Here is a 19,709-nt window from a genome sequence, read left to right as displayed (position 1 = left end):
GCAGAATATCACGGTCCTACTTAAAAGACCACACACGCACACACACACACACACACACACACTCTCTCTCTCTCTCTCTCTCTCTCTCTCTCTCTCTCTGTCCGGCCCCTCCCCTCCTTTTCACTGCGACACTGCAGCGAGCTGCTACCCGTCCTCTCTCTAGTTCTGCAGTCCTCCCCCCCCCCCCCCCCCCATAAATCTCTCCCTCTCCCTCCCTCCCTCCTCGCGCGCTCTTTCATCCTCCTCCCTCCCTCCCTCCCTCCCTCCCTCTCTCCCTCTCTCTCTCTCTCTCTCTCTCTCTCTCTCTCACACACACACACACACACAAGAACAACGTACTTATTGAGTTAAGCACTAGACTAATCTGATGACCGGGAAACAAATACTCTGCTAAAGCATTTCTCTTTCCGTGTTGCGAAGTGCGGAGCAATATGTCCTGCTTCGAAACATTGTATCTACGGGCTACTTTGTAAAGAAACTTTCGGCGTTACCAGTTTGTATAATATTTAGCATAAATACTACCGTTACCGATGGCTATTGACACAGTAGGTGATTGTGCTCAACAAACTATATTGTAGGTATGTCGTGGCGTCCCACAAAATAGGCTTGGAATTTTTACATTGTGTCATCACTCATTTTGTTTCCTTTGGCAGGACTTTTCGTACTTGTGGTGGTGGAGGGTGATACAATAATTTTGCTGTTTTTTACTACTTTTATTCCTCACGTTCAAGTTGCAGAGATTCAGGGCTATTATATCAGAATAGGATAAGGACTATTAACTTAATACGATATTTCTATTAAATAGTAATCTTGTGTTTCGTCTGCTTTCAAAATAGTTGATGCGCTAACGACTTATGGGTTCTATATATTATTGCAATACGAAATATTCACACACGTATTTTTCAGGTACTTGCCCACTGCGTGTTTGGTGTAATTTGACAGTTTATTCAGTTAAGTGATGCAGTGGTTCCTACACTGGATTCGCATTCGGATAAGAGATTTTGTTCACCGTTCGACCATTATGCTTTAGTTTTCCGTTGTTTACGGGTATTTCTCTCTTGCTAAGCCGAAACTGTAGTATTTCTCTCTTTCTAGGCCAATATCACATATTTGCACGTCTGTCATCCACTTACCCTTTTACTATTATGACGGGGGCGTTTCCCAGATGTATTGATTCTAGAAGAATATTTAACTACCACCCTGCGATGTATGTAAGTAGCTATCAGGTTACGAAAACGCTAGAGCGGCACCATGTGACTGACTCATCTGGGGAGCGATATTTTTATACGTATTTTGCGTATGTCTGACATTATTCAGAGCTTCGTTAACCATAAATGGATAACGTGCGTCTTCACCTCATTTATACTGTAGAACGAGAGAAGGAAAAATCGGGAAAGCATTAAGTCTCATAAGGAAGAATGCACGTTGTTATGTTGCTTCGTTAAGTGGTAAAATTTACGATAGTGTGTGGTGTTCCGTACAGGCTCATTTGCTATTTTTTGTGTCTGTGACTGTCCTTACTTTCCCTTACTGCCCACCAAAATCTAGAAATAAGAATGAAATTGCGCGGTCCCTCCCGATGGAGGGTCGAGTCCTCCCTCGGGCATGGGTGTGTATGTTGTTCTTAGCATAAGTTATTTTAAGTAGTATTCTAGGGGCCGATGACCTCAGAAGTGTGGTCCAATAGGAATTCACACACATTTGAACATTTTGAAAATGAAATTGCAAATAAGAGGTACACGTAGGAGAAGTAGCGGTTGACAAGACGCATCTACGATACTAATTGTTAAATGGGAGTACACTGCAACCATGAAAAGTAACAGCTCTTGCAACCAGCTCTCAAACCGTCATTAAAACCTTATTTCTTTGAATTGCGTAAAAGAGTGGCAGACAATAACGCTGGTTAAAAAGCTCGCTGTTCAGCATAAGCTAATAATTTTGTACGCAGCGAGGTTTCGCTGGTTAAGACAGTGGATCCCCATTGAGAAAAAATGATGTTCTACCCTGTCATTGAGATTACATGCTACGTAATGTTCATGTTTATAACTAACAGGTTTCTAGGAGTATCGGAACACACAGTGGGAAAAAAATGAAATGAAATGGGCGTATGGCATTGTTGGCCGGGAGGCCCCATTCGGGGAAGGGGAAGTTCGGCCGCCGAGTGCAAGTCTTATTGCAGTCGACGCCACACTGGGCGACTTGCGTTCCGGTGATGAGGATGAAATGATGACGATGATGATGATGATGATGATGATGATGATGATCGGGAATCGAACCCGCTGCATGGGAGGCAAGCACGTAACCACCCAGCTAAGCAGGCGGGAGAAACGCAATGGAAACAGAATATTTGTAATGATAAATGTGGTTAAACTTATCGCTGTAGTTGACTGTAAACGATGGGTTAGGAGTTTGAATTCCACCGTAGACAAGTATCCGTGTATTAATCGATACGTACTACATATTGTAATTATTACGTTCTAAAAGCGGCGATGTGACTTCGTTTGTCTACACGATCGGTTAACAGATAGTTTTATCAGTCACAGCTGTAGAGTATCCAGGAGTATTGGAATATAACGACCAGACAAGTCTAGTTGTGAGGAATTCTGATGCCTGAAAGGTTCTCAGAAGAATCGTAAGAGAAATATCGTTTACCCGAAAGACGCTGCGCAGCTTTGTCGCCGGGTGGTTCAGCCAGTGCGATTAACTCGCAGAAGTGCTCGACAACTCCCACTTGGGGACAGTACAATGGCGTTATGGATCGCGAACAGCCGGGAGTCACGTATAAATACGAGTAACGAAACATTGCTTCCTTGCTCTCCCCGTTTATGCCTTCTACTCTGTCTTTTGACTTTCTCGTTTTATAGTTTGATGCGTCTGACTGGATCCGTCCACTTTTAGCGGACCCGCTCTCTTCCGCGAGTAACTTTGGAATCGCGAGACTGATGACCTCGCCGTTTAGTCCCATAACCCTCTTCAATCAATCAGTCAAACATTACTTCCCCGACTTGCAATCTTTTACTGACATCCAGGATGAAAGCAGAAAAATTAGGTCGTACACATTTTTATCTAATAAATGATGGGGCTTAAGGCCTGGTAGAAGCTTTTCTAGTTGTCACCACTTAGGTTATTAGCCGGTCTGATATCTTTACTGTGACTGCGTCGTGTAGGTGACTGATGAAAGCGTGTCGTATTTTTGTTGTTGTTTTCGATGATGATGGTGGTGGTGGTAATGATGATGATGATGATGATGATGATGATGATAGAACTCAGATGGTAAAAACCCTGTATGTTAAGGTACTGACAAATTTTCTGCACGCGTGCCATCTGCGAATTCAACAGAAAGGAGAAATGATAGACTTACTGAAGTACAATGTGAGAAATAGCACGAAGTTTTTTTTTTTTTTTTTAAGAAAGTCTGCGCATAGATAAACTTGAATAAGGAAGCAGATGAACTGTGTGTAAGTACGATTGAAATGCTTCCACAGGTTTTACAATAATGATGCCCTTGTATTGATGTGGACTATCGCGAACAAATCGGCGGGATGTGTAATACCCGTCGCTCATCTACGTTGGCGCTGCCACACGCGTGTTCCAGCAGGACTGCTGTATTGATTTGCGCCGCAATTGTGGGTCGGCGCCCAGCTCAAGAGCTGGGGGGGAATGCTGCAGCAGCCACCAGACACGGGTCGCCAGTTGGGTTGTCCGCCTGCACGGAGACTCCGAGTCTCCGTCGTCGCTGTCTCCGGTGTGTCGTCACAACTATTAGGAGCGACTACTGCGTTCCATTTACCATTCCTCTTTACATTCTTGAAAAACTAGCTTGCGTCCTGGGGAGGACATACAGGGTTTCAGATTTTTGTTGCCGTAGAATGACGAACAATTTCGAAGTAACTGCAAGACTTAACGACTGTTGGTAAAAGGATAGTTATGTTAATCTTACCTGTACCATCCGTAATTATTGATTATGGTATTCATTGATATGCAGGGTAGCTGCCTCCCTAAGAGTAATTAGCGGCAGAAAGAATCTTTCCAAATACTTGCTAGATTTCTGCTGTACTACCGGTTTATATTGATGATATTAAAAAAATTGTAAACACTTAGAGTGAGAAGAGTTGAATTATTTTAACCGATATGAATTTATACTGATCAATAGAATGTAGTTGTAGGTATTGTCATTATGGTTACAGTCATTTTGCCTTTATTGTTGTTTTATTTAAAACTCAAACTCTTTTCAAAGGGGTCGCCTCTCATCTTTATATGGAGAAAGCATGTGATTATATATGGTATGTTTAAGTAAATAAACTTAGGAACATCTTCATGTGGACAAATCACGAAAGTACTGATAAACGTTTTCCATCAAGGTAGTGAAATTTTATTACACAGCCTAGCGTATGGGAAAGGTGTTACATCCCCATATTATCACGAATATGAGATTGCTCGCAAAAGTTTTGGCTTGCTGTACAAATTTGAGTTCGTCTGTGGTTTGATGGTAGATTTGTGTGCCACAGCAGCTCATTATAGAGACATTTGTTTTAAAATATCTTTTGTTTCCTGTACAACTATAAAGCATGTTCCACGGACTGAATAGCTGTTATCTATTATTACAATCATATAGGACATTTATATCACCAAAATGACGAATGTATTTCAGTGTTTTTAGTTTCCAGCAGTTTTTGGCTCGGCACTCTTGATTTACGTTAATTCCCAGTTTTTTCACACGTGAAATTCTTAAGAAATAAGTAGCGTTTAGCGGGATCGTGTTTATACCTAATAGCAAAGCAAATTCACTGATTAACCTGAACATCGACGTAGTATGCAAATGAGCAAGTCATTTCGGTGAAATTTCGTATTCACTTTAACAGTATTGTCGGAACGTCCGATGGTACTTGTAGGAAACCTGCAGATCTTACCTGGAAAACACTCCCATAGACCTACTGTATGTCTCATGTAGTGGCTAAAACATGAACTTGTATTGATTACATTTTCCGTAGTTTCCCAAGATAAATTAAGGCGAATGCCGAAATGATGTTTTTAGAAGGTCACTGACGATGGCCTGCCTCATTCTTATATAGCATTCCAGTCCCTGCTGCTACGCGGCGCAGATTTGTCGTGTTTCAATTTATATCAGAGCATAAGGAATGAGAATTTATGTGTCATTGTTTATAAGGGTGAATTCTTCTGATGATTTTTACTTTAAACCATACCACTGCTAGGTTGTTAGCGCCCGGATTATGAGCTTTAATTGTGAATTGAGCCAGACGAACTCAGAGATCGCTTCTTTGTAATGGTTACGGCACAGTCTTATCTGAAACACACTTTAAACGGAAATGCAAACGTACTTGAGATTGAACTTCCTCCAAAACAAGGCAAACGGGATCACCTTCGAATATTTTAGTCTGTATGCGGACATTGTGGGTTACCCTGTATCCTAATTTTCAACAGTTTTCAATCCACACATAATTAAAATTCATGCACATTATTACAATTCATGAAGCCGACTTCAGATTTATAACCGACGTTCGCGGCGTATTACAGATTCCAGGAAGGCAAAAGTACGCTTCCGTTCATATGTATTCTTTCAGTAATAAAAAGTCTTAATAGCTCACTAGTCATAAACTTTGTGTTTCAGCTACAAGCCCGATCGTACCTTAGATGCAAAAATGAAAATGACTGTCGAAAGGCTGTTTACGGTTTTATTCATACTCGTAGAAATTAGCAAACAATCGATGTTCGTAGCGTTTGTACTAACTCAAGGATCCCATTCGTATTAGAAAGTTAACCTTGGTTTCGTTTCAGGTGGGACATTAATCGACATCTACAAATCATTAATGAACTTCTCATCATTAGGGTTATATACAAATCTAGGCGAAATATAGTCTTTCGAAAGAATTACAATAATCGTTCCGACACGTTTATTACGCATTTATTAATGTTTTGAATCTCACAGAAACTATAGAAATGATACGTTAAATTTATGCCAGGAATTGCTTTGGAATAGAAAAATTTATTAGCTTCTGTGAAAAGTTTCCATGGAATGTCATGCGCTTCAGTGAATAGACAAATGGAAAATGTGCACAATATTTTTTCGCAGAACGTTGTTTTAATACTCCTGCAGCAGAATTTTATTCACAATTCGTACGTTCGATGGCACAATTCTACAGTAGTTCTACCTGTCTCTATGTCGCTATCGCTAGTAGATCAGTCTGAAACAGAACTGTCTGAAGTAAAATACGAACGGTAAGAAAATTTAAGACTGTGAGGGGGCAACTGTTTTTGAGAGCAGCGTGTGTATGTCGTGGGGGATAACTTTCTTAAGAGAACAGATCCGATATAGACTTTATCGCGCTTCGAAGAATGTTGTGAATGCACTGAAAATAACGTTCTCACCCGTAAGAGAGTTTTTGCGTTGTTTGAAATGTTTTTAACTGTGTACACCGTCGGTTTTAGTTTAGCTAATTTTTTGCTTATTCCGAATTATAATTTCTGTCCCCAGAAACACTGTATTTGCAAAGATTCGTTGGTCCTTTGATGGTGTTGGTCCTACAATAACAGTCGACGATACGCTTTGTTTCCTACTCCATAAAATATATAATTAGTGCATTAGTCAGTACACTAATTCAGAAATCTGAAAGGCCATTGTTACATTAAAAATTTTGTCAAGTGTAGAAGTACATTTTAATTTTAATATTTCTGTGGGACCTTGAATATGCGGTTGCAAATGCGATTTTGATTTCTTAGGATTTTTCGTACACCCATGTACGGCGCGGTTACGGGACGGGAGAGATATTGGAGATCTTTTTGCCACCGTTCCATATTTTGCGTGACGCTCGTCAGAGCTTCAGCTGTGTACTAGTGACTTGCGTCAAATGCACCTTTTCTTTTGGAGTCAATTTTCACACCGAACTCTTAATTGTATCCTAGATCACGTAATAATGTATGTGATCTAGGGTTGTACGAGATTAGATTACCATTATATTATTATTTCTGTGAATTATATGTGACTGGCTTACGCGTATGAGCAGCATCATGTTGCTGCATAGCTGCTTTCTTTGCGGTTTCACTAGATGATGACATGCAGGAGATGTACTAATTTACATTCTTTCTTTGTGCCATATACGTTCTTCCGTAATTTACTTTCTTTCGTTCTTCCGTATTAAAACACCTGCAGCGGATATCAGAACGCTGATTGAACGTTGAAACACTGAAACATAAGAAACAATATTGTGAACATAAGAAAACATCTGAGAGGGAAAAAACGACAGTCCACTGCAGATTAATTTGCGCGACAGCAAGATCAAGATCACGCGAGTTGTTGGTTAGCCGAACAAATTGTGTCGGGTGTTGATTAGTTTTTGGAAAGAAATGCTTATGTGTATTGATTTATTGCTGTTGAGAACATTACCGTAAAACCAACTATCTCCACTCAGTTCAGAGGGAAGCGTCTGTGACGAGAGGCGACGGTTAACATGTGTTAAAATGACATTACATGATTCCATTTGAATATCTTTCAGTCACTGCCTCATGTTGTTTATGAAATAAACAAACCTGTTTTCTAGACGAAGTTCATGAGAACGGTGGGCCTGCTTTCGACTGAAACTTGTACAGGAAATTATCTGTAGCTAGGTGGATCATAAGTTTGACACCTTTCAAAACAATCCATTCCTCGCCGTCTAGGCTCCGACTTTCTCGAGCAAAAGACTGTTCAGAAATGTGGATTTTAATACGTTTAACGTGTACTGTAGATAAGCTTATTTATTCTGAAATAATACATAATCCTGTATTGTAGAAATACACAATGAATTTAGAACGTCGTCGTTAAAGAGTTGATGATGGTTTTTGCTCGACATTTGCGTTGAGATTGCAATAGTGAATGCCTCTATGTTTTGTTACTGTCACATTTAGGCATAACAGTTGATCTGTTGCGTCAGTGACCCTTGTTGGTGGCGCGTTGGAGGGTGGGGGAGGGGGTGGGTAGTGGAGGTGGCAGTGGCAATTAAAAAGCAAGCAAACTCAAGTAGGCTACATAGGCTCATTTAACTGCACACACATTATGTAGTGGTGGCGCACTTCTCACTTTTTTTGTCCAGGATAGGCGTTACGCCGGCTGGTGTGGCCGAGCGGTTCTAGGCGCTTCAGTCTGGAACCGCGCGACCGTTACGGTCGCAGGTTCGAATCCTGCCTCGAGCATGGATGTGTGTGATGTCCTTAGGTTAGTTTGGTTTAAGTAGTTCTAGGGGACTAATGACCTCAGATGTTAAGTCCCATAGTGCTCAGAGCCATTTGAACCATAGGCGTTACAGATCGGATCTACATAATACTCTAATTATCTGTGTAATGTAGTCAACATAAATACAGTTGATTGCCGCAGTGCGTATTTGAATGTATTGTGCATTAGTAATTTTTAGCCAAATTCTTACGAGATACGTAAAAACAACTTAACACATATCGCGTGCTATGTATTTTTCGAAATTAGTGTGTTAGGTACGGGGACTAAAAACACGTGGTAAAGAACGAAGAAGGTCACAGCTCTGCAGTACTTTTATAGGACATAAGTAAACGATCTGCCTTTTTATACTTGTGACTAACTACTAGCACTATTTTCAGTTTCCAATGCATTCAACAATATCCACATGATAATCGAAGTAGTAACAGATAATATTAATGCGCATTTATCTTTCAGCTCTTTACACATTGAATGAATCGCGATTTGCGTGGAAGGAACTGAAAGGAGGAGATGGTGCTTGTAACTTAGTCCAGTTTGGAAGATGTGTTAAACATCCTTCCAGACCTTGCGTCTGTTACATCATAGGGTTACTTTCGTAGTCGTATAGTTACACGTAGGCAGCGGAAATGAATTCATCGCTTCGGAATTTCCGGGTGTGCGACGTCAGTCATTTAGTAGTAGAGAGTACGAAAGATTTGCTGCAGCTATTCTCATAAGTGCACGATAAGGCGCATTTTTGTTTTGCATGTGTGGATGTAGGTGATGTACACACTTTACACTGGAAGAGTAGGAGAGGCTCCTTTCTTTGCAGTAATGAACAAATTCGTAGGCTATTTGTATAGAGAGAATGTTTTAAACAGCGGTCCTAACATTTTATGGGAAGGTTAAAAAAAAGATCAACATTTTCCCACCGGACAAACAGCCGCCCGCAGGGGGAAGGGGCTTGAGCGTGCACTCATGGCCCCACCTCCCCCCTCCCCTCTCCATCCCTGTGTCCCACTGCATGCTTTGAATCTGGAGTACAGAGTTTTCATTCATTACAAAAGTCTCAAACAGTTCTAGAAGTGAGTGAATAACCATCAGTTAATTGGGATGTAATTTCTTTTGTGTCACCTATAAGCTTTGGGATTTGCCACATGATATCTCTCGAAACTAACATGTTCATAATAAAAAAAAAAATAAATAAATAAAAAAAAACCCGGTGATTGTAGAGTCTTGGCCCTCCACCCTCCTTGCCCCCTGGGTAAATTTTTATTAACATCCATGCTGACACCCCAATTATTTTAAGCTAAAGTGTTTAATTCTTTGTGTTTAAATATCAGTTATTGTGTGTTTGAAATGTATTACAAATGCTGTTAGAGAACATAGCCCATTCTTGAAACCAGTATGATGAACTTGAGATGTTTGGGGCATGGACTAGCAGCAGCAGACTTATCAAATATCACCCAGCTGATTTATGTCAGTGTCATTTTCAAGAATGGCTGAAGTTGCTGATTCTAGATTAAAAGATGAAATTTTATCCAAAAATTTACTGCATGCAATTACTTACTGGTATACTAAAACCTGTTACCTTTCCCAGAATACAAATGTTACAAAATATTTTGTTGCCCAATATTTCATTTATGTTTATGGACATCCAAATACAGCATCACAAATTTTGGAGCTTGGGTGAACTATGAAGTGTAATTTGGGCAACCATATTTGTGACTACTATTCATCTATTTACATGACTTAGGAATATGTATGAAATTAACAACAAAGCTGAAGCTGTTGTTAGGGTTTTCAGTTGGAATACTGAGTTGATACAGTTTCCTGTGCAAGACTCTTCATGTCTGAATAACTAAAGCAACCTACATCCTTTTGAATCTGCTTACTGTATTCATATCTTGGTCTGCCCCTACATTTTTATCCCCTGTGCTTCCACCAGTACTAAACTGGTGATCCTTGATGTCTTAGAATGTTTCCTATCAACCAATCCCTTCTTCTAGACAAGTTATGCCACAAATTCATTTTCTTGCGAGTTCTGTTCATTACCTACTCATTGTTTACATGCTGTAACCATCTAATCTTCAGCATTCTTCTGTAATACAACATTCTTATCTCAACTGTTTATCGTCTACTTCGCACTCCCATACAATGCTACACTCTAGACAAATATCTAGACTTCCTAATTTAAATCTATATTTGATGTTAACTAAGTTCTCTTCTTCAGAAATGCATTTCTTACCATTGCCAATCTACATTTTAAATCTCTACTTTGGCCATAATCAGTTTTTTTACAGCCCAAATAGCAAAATTTAAGTACTACTTATGGTGTTTTGTTTCCTAATCTAATTCTCACAGCATCCCCTGATTTAATTTGAACACATTCCATTACACTTGTTTTGATTTGGTTAATGTTCATCTTATATTCTCCTTTCAAGACACTGTCTATTCCATTCAATTGCTCTTCCAATTCCTTTGCTGTCTCTGATAGGATTACAATACCATCAGCAAACCTCAGAGTTTTTATTTTATCTCTGTAAACTTTTAATTCCTTCTCCAGATTTTCTTTGGTTTCCTTTACTGCTTGTTCAAAGTACATATTGAATAACTTTGGGGGTAGGGTACAACCCTGTCTCAATCCCTTCTCAACAGCTGCTGCCCTTTCAATATCTCTTGACTCTTAAGATTGCTGTCTGATTTCTGTACGAATTGTATATTACCGTTCGCTCCCAGTATTTTATCCCTGCTAGCTTCAGAATTTCAAACAGTGTATCCAATCAAGGTTGTCAAAAGCTTTCTCCAAATCTACAAAAGCTGCAAACATATGTTTTCCTTTTCTTAACTTTGAAGATAAATTGTAGAGTCATGATTACCTCAAGTGTTCCTACATTTCTCCAGAATCCAAACTGACATTCCCTGAGGTCAGCTTCTACCAGGGGCCTTGTTTCAACTTAGATCTTTTGGAACTCCGTCAGATTCCTCTTGCAGTATCATATCTCATCTTATCTACGTCCTATTACCTTTATATAATACTGTCTGCAAGTTCATTTCCCTTGTGTTAAACCTCTGCATATCCCCTGCCACCCCCCCTTCCTTTCAGCTTCCCCAAGTTTGCTTAGTACTGGTTTACCATCTGAGCTGTTGATATTAATACTGCTTTTTTTTTCTTTTCCCCAAACATTTCTCCTTTTGACTGCTTGATTTGTTGAATTTCTCAGTTTAGTCCTATCATTAGTTAAATTCACTATCTCCTGTGATATCCAAGAATTTCTACTAGACCTTATCTCATTACCTGTTTGATTGTCTCTTGCCTTCACCATTTCATCCCTCAATGGTACCCATTCATTTTCTACTGTATATCTATTCTCTGTTTCAGTCATCAGTTGCATAATGTTCTGTCCAAAACTTCCATCAGTCTCTGGTTCTATCAACTTGTCCACATCCCGTCTCCTTAATTTCCTACCGTTTTGCAATTTCTTCAATTTTAATCTACAGTTCATAACCAATGAATTGTGGTCAGAGTTCACATCTGCCCCTGAAATGTCATACAGTTTAAAATCGGGTTCCAAAAACACTGTCCTACCATTATGTAATCAGTGTGAAATATTCTGGTGTATCCAGGTCTCTTCTATGTGTACAACCTTCATTCGTGATTCTTAAACCAGGTGTTAGCAGTGATTAAATTATGCTCTTTTTCCTGATAACAATGTCCTCCTGAGTAGAGCCTGCCTGGAGGTCCAAATGGGGCACTGTTTTACATCTGGAATATATTACCAAAGATGAAGCCATCACCATTTAACCATATGGGAGAGCTGCACGTCTTCAAGAAAAATAATGGCTTGCTTTCAATCGTTTACAATAGAAACACAGCAAGGTCATGTTGGTAGATGTTGCAGGTCAAGATCAGCCAGTCATCTAAACAGTTCTTTGCAACTACTGAAAAGGCTGCTGCCTCTCTTGTGGAGTCACATGTTTGTCTGGCCTCTCGACAGATACTCCATCATTGTGGTTGCACCAATGGTGCGGCTGTCAGTATGGCCAAGCTATGTGACGTGAATTTGAGCTGTTTATGCTCATCATAAATTCTCTCTTCAAGAAGAATTTTTATTTAAATATAACACAGTAACATTCTGAAAGGATGAGGTGGGGGGGGGAAGGGAGAGGACACAATTTTCGATGATGGCATACAGAATTTTAGCTTCTGAAATAATAATTTTCAATAATAAAATAGGGAGAATGTAAAATAGTTTAATGGTACCAGAGCATAAGATAATTTAATGGGAAATAATCTGATAAATATTTATGTAGATATAGTGAGTAAATGAAAATATGTATTCGCTGATTTATCGTGTGTCTGACAATGGCATGAACATTTTGCAGTATGACTGAGGCTGATCTAGAAGAGGGTGAGATTGAAGATGGAGAATTACCAGAAGAAGGTGAGGTGCAAACTCCTGATGAAACTCCACCAGTGCCAAAGGCTGAACAGGTACCAGTGCAAGTTCCAGTTGTTCCACCTCCAGTAAAGAAGGAACGCCGTGTACCTATGATTCCCCGCCCTCCCCGCCGCCATGCACCACAGCACCACCGAAGACAAATGGGTCCTCGGATTTACCATGAACCACGGCTGATGAATGATGACAGTGAAACAGAAGAGGATGACTGGGCAAGCAATGTTGAGAAAGCATTGAAGGCAGCTTTAGCAGGTACTGAGGCAGCAACTGGACCTGCCAGCTCCGCTAGTCCAAATGCTACAACTGTGTCTAAAAATGAAACCACTACTGATAATGAAGAGAAGGACGAAAATAGAACATCCTCAGATGATGAAAGGCGACTAAAGAAAAAGAAACGCAAGAAGAAACACAGAGAGGAGAATGAAGATGAAGATGATAAGAGAGATTCTAAGGTAATTTTATTTACAAATAAGAAAAAATAAGTTGACACAGACAATACTTGGCACCTCCAATTTCTTTTTTTCATTATAAGAAAATATTGTCTTCTGTTTTTTAGTAGCATGTTTTAGTGTGCTTACAATACTTTCAATCAACATTTGTTTAGTAAGTTAGGCAACATTTGCATTGAAAGAAAGTAATTTTCTCTTGACGCTAAATAGACTGAACAAGCATTATTTCAATATGTTTTAGTCATTTTTAGTGCATTCAACTTCTACATCATTACAGTCGAGTTCTTCCTTTAAGGAATTCTATATTTAAAATCTGGAAGCAGTTAGGTTCATTGAATTGTGGGTAACATTAGGACAGACCTGTCAAAACATTTCTGTTGGTCCTGAGAGGGTTGGTAGGAGTTCTGTGGAAGACAACCAAGCATGACTGTGTGATGGAAAGTCTCTCATAACAATGCAATTCAAATTATGTTTTCTTTTCTACTTGCAGATACAATTTTACTCTAGCAGTTGTCAGATTGTCATGCATGCTATGATTTAAGACCATAGCACAGAATATTTTTTTCCTGTTCCAGTGTGATAGGGATATTGTTTGACATCTGGTTGGAATGTGAGACTGAGTGACATATCTGACACACCAACAAAACAAAGATCACACTGAAGTCTGTCTGCACAGTTCATAATAATTTTGTATGATAGTCATGTAAAATATTGAATCCAGTACATCTGTACATCCTATATCATTATTTTTGTCTGTGGTCTCCATGTTGTCCTCAGATCTTTAATTGCACTACTAGTACTATTTATTTGTGTGAAAGTTCTCCCTTACTTGTTAGATTTATCAGTAACAATCACTCCTGATGAGAAACTGTATTGTTGTTTTCTGTATGTGTAATAAAGGATAGGCAGTTAGGCAGTGGTTGCCGCTATTGAAATGCGTGGTCAGACAGGTTTGTACATTGCTTAGTGACTGTGTGCAAGAGCTACACTATTGAATGTCTGGCCGTGCATTTGACTGAGTTGCTAAGTGGCATTTTCTGGTTTCACTGACTACAACACAACTGAAGCCAAGTTTCAGTCAAGGAACAGGCTTTTTTATGTTCTACCACTTCCCTTGGATTTTTTTGTGATAAATAACAGAATGTTAAAATGTGTTAAGTAGTTAGTACCTGTTATGAATTATATATTGTTTTTTCTGAAAGATACTAGTACAGAGCTTTGAGGCAAACAAGACACCAAGAACTGTCAATTCACAGAAAGAATACTAGGCATTAGTTTGTGAAAAATATGGTCTTCCTATACTTGAATGATGTTTGAGAGAGTATTTTTTGTCAAATGAAAGAAATGGAAGCCAAAACATCAGTGAAAAGAAAAATATATATCTGAGGCCCCTCTTGAGAGTGCTGTCCTTTGGGTATGTTCCCATGTGTCTTCAGAGCGTAGTTACTTATTGCTTCAAAATGCATTTGTAAAGTGTCACAGAAATATTCTGATTTATTTCTACTTTTGCTTCTTATAATTTTTTTCTTCTGTTGTTGTTTACTTTTTAAACTCAGGTCGACAAATGATAATTTTTCTTCTATGCAAGTAATTATAACTGTGCTTTCTGTTAGCATTTAAAGTGCAAAGAAAGATTGTATTTTGTGGTATATTTAGAAACGGAGGAAATCACATCATAAAGATGTTTGGGAAGACAAGGACGAACAAGGAGATGAAGATGAGATGTTATTTGTCCGAGGAGCATCTCCTAACACCCGAAGTAATTTCCACCCTGAAGGATCTCCTTCCAGAAATTTTGGGGAGAACTCTTTCTTTGGTGATCAAGGTTAGTGTAATGTAAATGGTTGTATTTATTCCTATTTGGTAGAATCAGTCAGTCTTCAAGCAAAAGTGTAACTGCATTGTTAAATTCTCCACATAACACACTTCACAATTATAATTCTCAGCACATATTAAATACTCACCAAAACATTGTATTTTTATTAAATTTTCTTACATTATTTTTCCTTTCTGAGTAATATTGATATCTTAGTGAGCTTTCTTAACCTTCTTCGACTACTCACTGTTTTGATTTATGCATTTGTTATATTTATTTGTTCTAATTAACTTCAAGTATATTGGAATTGCCTGAATATTTAACATAATTCTGAAATGCTACAAATGGATTGTCTTTTATTGCTTTGGGCTCATACATCACTGTTTACAGTTCATTTTAAGTAGTCATTATCTTCAGTATGAGCTTGTGCTGTATTAGGTATGGCCAAGTGATCTGTAGAAACAGATCCCATGTACCCTTAGGATCAAATATGATAAAGATTACATTAATGAGGATCATACCATCGCATTGAGGTTTGTTTACTATAGTATGCCATTACAGCTGAATTAGGGAAATGGCATTTACTAATTTAGATAGATGTGGAATACGATCTAAAAGTACTAATCTCTCCACATGTAAGACTGTGGCAGTTTTTCTAGAGAATACTGAGTGTCAGTTAGGTACACTTCTTTTAATTGGGAACTAGGTAACTACTAGCGTTGTGGATTCCAAGGCTATGTATCTGAAGATACTGAAAGCTTGTAAGTCACTACAGTAATTGGTTATCTGTGAGATGACTGGCTTTATGCAATAAACAGAAATAGAGGCTTATTTGTCATTGTATGAGATACCATTAATACTTAGATCTGTGAGCTAGAATATATTGGAACTTTTAAAGAACACAGTAGGAAAGAGCCACCAATATTTGATCACTGAATGTTAACAATTTTCTGATTTCTGTTCTGGGCAGTGGAGATGGAGATGGAGGTTGGAGGTGAAACTTCAGTTGAATTGGGCAAAATGTGTGAAATCAAATGTGTAAAGAATGATTCTGAGTTGGATAATTGGAATAACTTTGTGAGAAATTGTGAAAACAAGTGATAGAATGTGAGTTAAACATCAAAAGATTATGGAAGATAAGGGCATATTTTTATAAAGAATGTTTCCATTCTCTTTGTGTATGGAAGATAGGGGCATATTTTTTATAAAGGATGTTTCCATTCTCTTTGTGTTCCATTAATTTAAGTGACGTTGTTTCCAGGTGCATTTGATGAGGCATATGATTCCTACCATGAAGAGGGATCTGACTATGAAGCACGAGATGAGTTCCCTGTTCGGAGGGGAGCACGAGGTAGTGATGAAGACAGTTTGCGCCGAAACATTGGCCGAGGAGCAAAACGAAGAATGCGAGGTGGGAGTGGTTCGATGGGACGTGGTGGGGGAGACATTGGTAGCCAACGTGGAGGACATCACATGAACAAGAGAATGCCACTAAGTCGGAAGGATGTGACAAGTGGAAAGAACATTGGCAAGATGCGTGGAGGTATGAGACGAATAGGAGGACGTGACAATCGCTCTGATGTTTGTATGTTCTTCATGCAAGGGAAATGTCACAAGGTTAGTAAATCTCAATAAATCCAACTATGTTCAGTCTTTACAGAAACAACTTTCTTGTAGGGCACAGCTCTCATAATTTTAATGTAACACCGTGTGTAGTAAGGTGATATGTCAGTTAAGAAATCAGGCTACGAGTAAGCACATACAACATTTTTTGCTTGTTTGGAAATTAGTGGCAGCAATTGGTCATGTGATATAGCTCTGTGCAGGTTAAGACAGATTAATATATCTATGCCAACTGCACTTCTTAATATCAGCCAACAAATAAAATGATTGTTAATTTTTAAGTATGAAATTGGAGCAGACCAGCTCCAATTTCAGTCACTAAATAATTAAATAAATATTCAGCTATTAAGCTCATTATATAAAGGTGAATTGTAATATAATTAACTTTGTATTTACAGGGTGAAGATTGTCCATATTCTCATGATGCCATGCCCGCCCGAAAAAATGAACTGTGCAAATTTTATTTGATGGATTGTTGCGCAAAGAAAGACAAGTGCTTGTACCTACATGAGTCTTTCCCATGTAAATTTTTTCATACTGGGCTCAAATGCTATTCAGGTGCTCGATGCAAATTCAGCCATGGCCCTTTGTCTGAACAAATGAGAACTGTCCTAATGAAGGTAAGGTACTAAAGACATCTGAAAACAAAAATTCAGTATTTCCTTTAGATACCATAATTAATTCTAAATAAAACTTAAAATTTCAACATATAATGCGGATGATTGGTTAATTATGGAAATATGTAGTATTAAATTTGGAAGCCACAGTTTAGGCATGCTCATGTTAAATGTACTGTATGTTTTATTAAGATGAGCTTTGGTCGTAAGGTTATTGTGCTAAGTTATTAGTGTAGTGCATATTTTATGATGTGTTTCAATCAGTTTATTGAACACAGCAGGAAATGTAAGAGATAAATTAATCATAAAATAACTATATATTCTGTTACATTATTTAAGACAGTCTGACAATGCTCAAGCAGTACACCGATTCCACACTTGAAGAAACCTAATGGTTTGTAGTTGAAGATTCTATGAAACAGGTTCAGAATATGCGCATTTTTGTCCAGAAAAAAGTTTTTCTGATAGCTTCTCTGGTGAAATCAGCCAAGTGCAGGTGGCCATTATCTTGGAATAGCAATACTTGATTCAGTTTTCTTGGTGTTTTTTCTTACACTGCAACTGAAAGATATCTCAGTTATTGGCAACAAATACCTGCTGCAATGGACACACTCCTGGGGAGCAATTAGTATTACAAACCACCATTTTTGTGCCATCAAATGTAAAATATTATCTGTCTACGCTGCTGTTTGCTTGAGAAGGCGTCCTATGTTAGGAAATGGCCAATAATTTCATTTTATGAAGTTAAAATGGCGTTATAACTTGTGACTTGGTAACAGTGTTACATAGGAATGGTCAATGAGCAAATTAAGGACTTTCAAGCAGAAAAGCAGATACATTCAGCCCCTTGAGTTTTGTTACTTTAAGTTAGAGCATGCAGTTATCTTGCACCTGATTTCTGAACCTTGCCCATTGAATGGAAATGTCGCATGAAGGTTAAATGGTAAAAGTGCATCATATTTGCCAATTAACCAAAATCATTCATGCTAGAACAATCAAGAAAATCATTTTCTGAGATAATTTCTCCAATAGCAGGTTACCCCACATACAGCACAAATGTTTCAAGCAGCCTCCACTGCCTAACGCCTCTATTAAATCCAAAATGAACAATGTCACAAATGTTAGATGTCCTCCCTCTTGAGACCATATTTTGTAACACACAAACAAGATTTTTTAAGATTCAAATATGCAAAATCCAATATGCAACTGCAAGGCAAATACTAGAATTTCAAGGAAAATGGCAATTGATACACTGATGCTAACCTATTTGCCGACACATCAAACATAAACATTTCAAACTTATACACTAAACCAGTTTTGTTGTAGACAACTTAACTTTGATGGTAGTTTGCTCCCTTCAGTGTTCCTCGTGTTATATGCTGTGTGAGCAATGTCTGCGCTGTGGTGTTATTGCATGCTGTCCACTTAGTTTATCAAAGTTTTTAGAAAAATCAAACTAAAACATCAAACAATCATATGCTTGCCAATGTTAGATCAGAAACATGCTCAAGATACATTGCATCATGATCACCTGAGTAGATGATGGCTGTTGCCAGGGGCTACTGTCTGCTGCATGGCAAGGAAACTCTGAAGCGCAAATTGTTGTGATCTTTACTCAGCCACAAGCTCTTTCATGGAAAGGTACCTATACTGTTGTTATTTTTGGGCTTGCATTGAACTTATACTTTAAGTAGACAGACAAAGTGAACTGGGACTTCAGTCTTTGCATCTTCATGCGAGACTTTTACCACCAGATCACAAGCAAATATAGCACAACAACAACAACAACAACAACAACTCAAGTGGAAGACAACGCTTCCTCCAGAAACTTTCATACCTTACTATATTTTCAGATCATGCAGATGGATAGACTTAAAATTCTGGTGTGTGGCCATTTTTACTTGTGTCTCAAGTGAACAACTCACACTTAGTGTTTGTGGTGGCAAGATGGTGGCAGGTTTTACATCAAAGACAGTACATATTCAGTGGTTCCAAGAATATTAAAACATGTTTTGTGTGGCAGAGCAGTTTACAGTGTATTTTATTGTGCTCCACATTCACGTTTCTTTGTTGTTGTTTTTTTTTTTAATGTGAGCAACAACTGAATTGTTAGATACACAACAAGCAAAAATGAAAGATATGCAAGTAAAGAAGTAACTGGAGAACTAGGTGCAATTGATGCTAACAAACGATACTGGAGAAAGACTGCCTCCTTCCGCCTTACTACTGAGGTCATGAAAATTCCTGAAATATTTGAGGTCACATTTCACCATCTATTCTAATAGTATTTATATCATCATAAGTGCACCTTATAGTGACTAAAAGAAGAATAGTATTGGCTGTGAATATCAACAGTATTAGTCTACTAAGTGATTTCAGCAGATATTAGTCATGGATGTAAGTGATTTAAAGGACAGTGATTAATTTCATATTATTCTCTGATCCTACCTGTGAGTTATAGGTAGTCTGAAATTGTTCCCAGCAGACAAAATAGACAAGGTCATCCATGATTTCTTTCTCCAGTGACAAAACGTTGTGCTG

At 38.4% G+C, this 19,709-nt stretch overlaps 1 protein-coding gene across 7 annotated transcripts in view; it reads left to right on the top strand.

Annotated features, from left to right (window-relative positions):
• LOC124544984 (flocculation protein FLO11) overlaps nt 1-19,709 on the top strand; it is an 81,723-nt gene that overhangs the window by 35,218 nt on the left and 26,796 nt on the right. For 6 of the 7 annotated variants that reach the window (XM_047123736.1, XM_047123735.1, XM_047123734.1 and 3 more), the window contains exons 2-5: nt 12,590-13,115; nt 14,769-14,937; nt 16,190-16,545; nt 16,950-17,171. In XM_047123736.1, the coding sequence (XP_046979692.1) occupies nt 12,590-13,115; nt 14,769-14,937; nt 16,190-16,545; nt 16,950-17,171 (1,273 nt within the window). Of the gene's footprint in view, nt 1-3,711; nt 3,746-12,589; nt 13,116-14,768; nt 14,938-16,189; nt 16,546-16,949; nt 17,172-19,709 lie in introns of those variants that run through there. The other variant, XM_047123740.1, reaches the window with a different exon arrangement.

The sequence above is a fragment of the Schistocerca americana genome, chromosome 8 (genome assembly GCF_021461395.2).
Source record: "Schistocerca americana isolate TAMUIC-IGC-003095 chromosome 8, iqSchAmer2.1, whole genome shotgun sequence".
NCBI classification, from domain to species: domain Eukaryota; kingdom Metazoa; phylum Arthropoda; class Insecta; order Orthoptera; family Acrididae; genus Schistocerca; species Schistocerca americana.
This window is presented reverse-complemented; position numbering and strand designations above follow the sequence as displayed.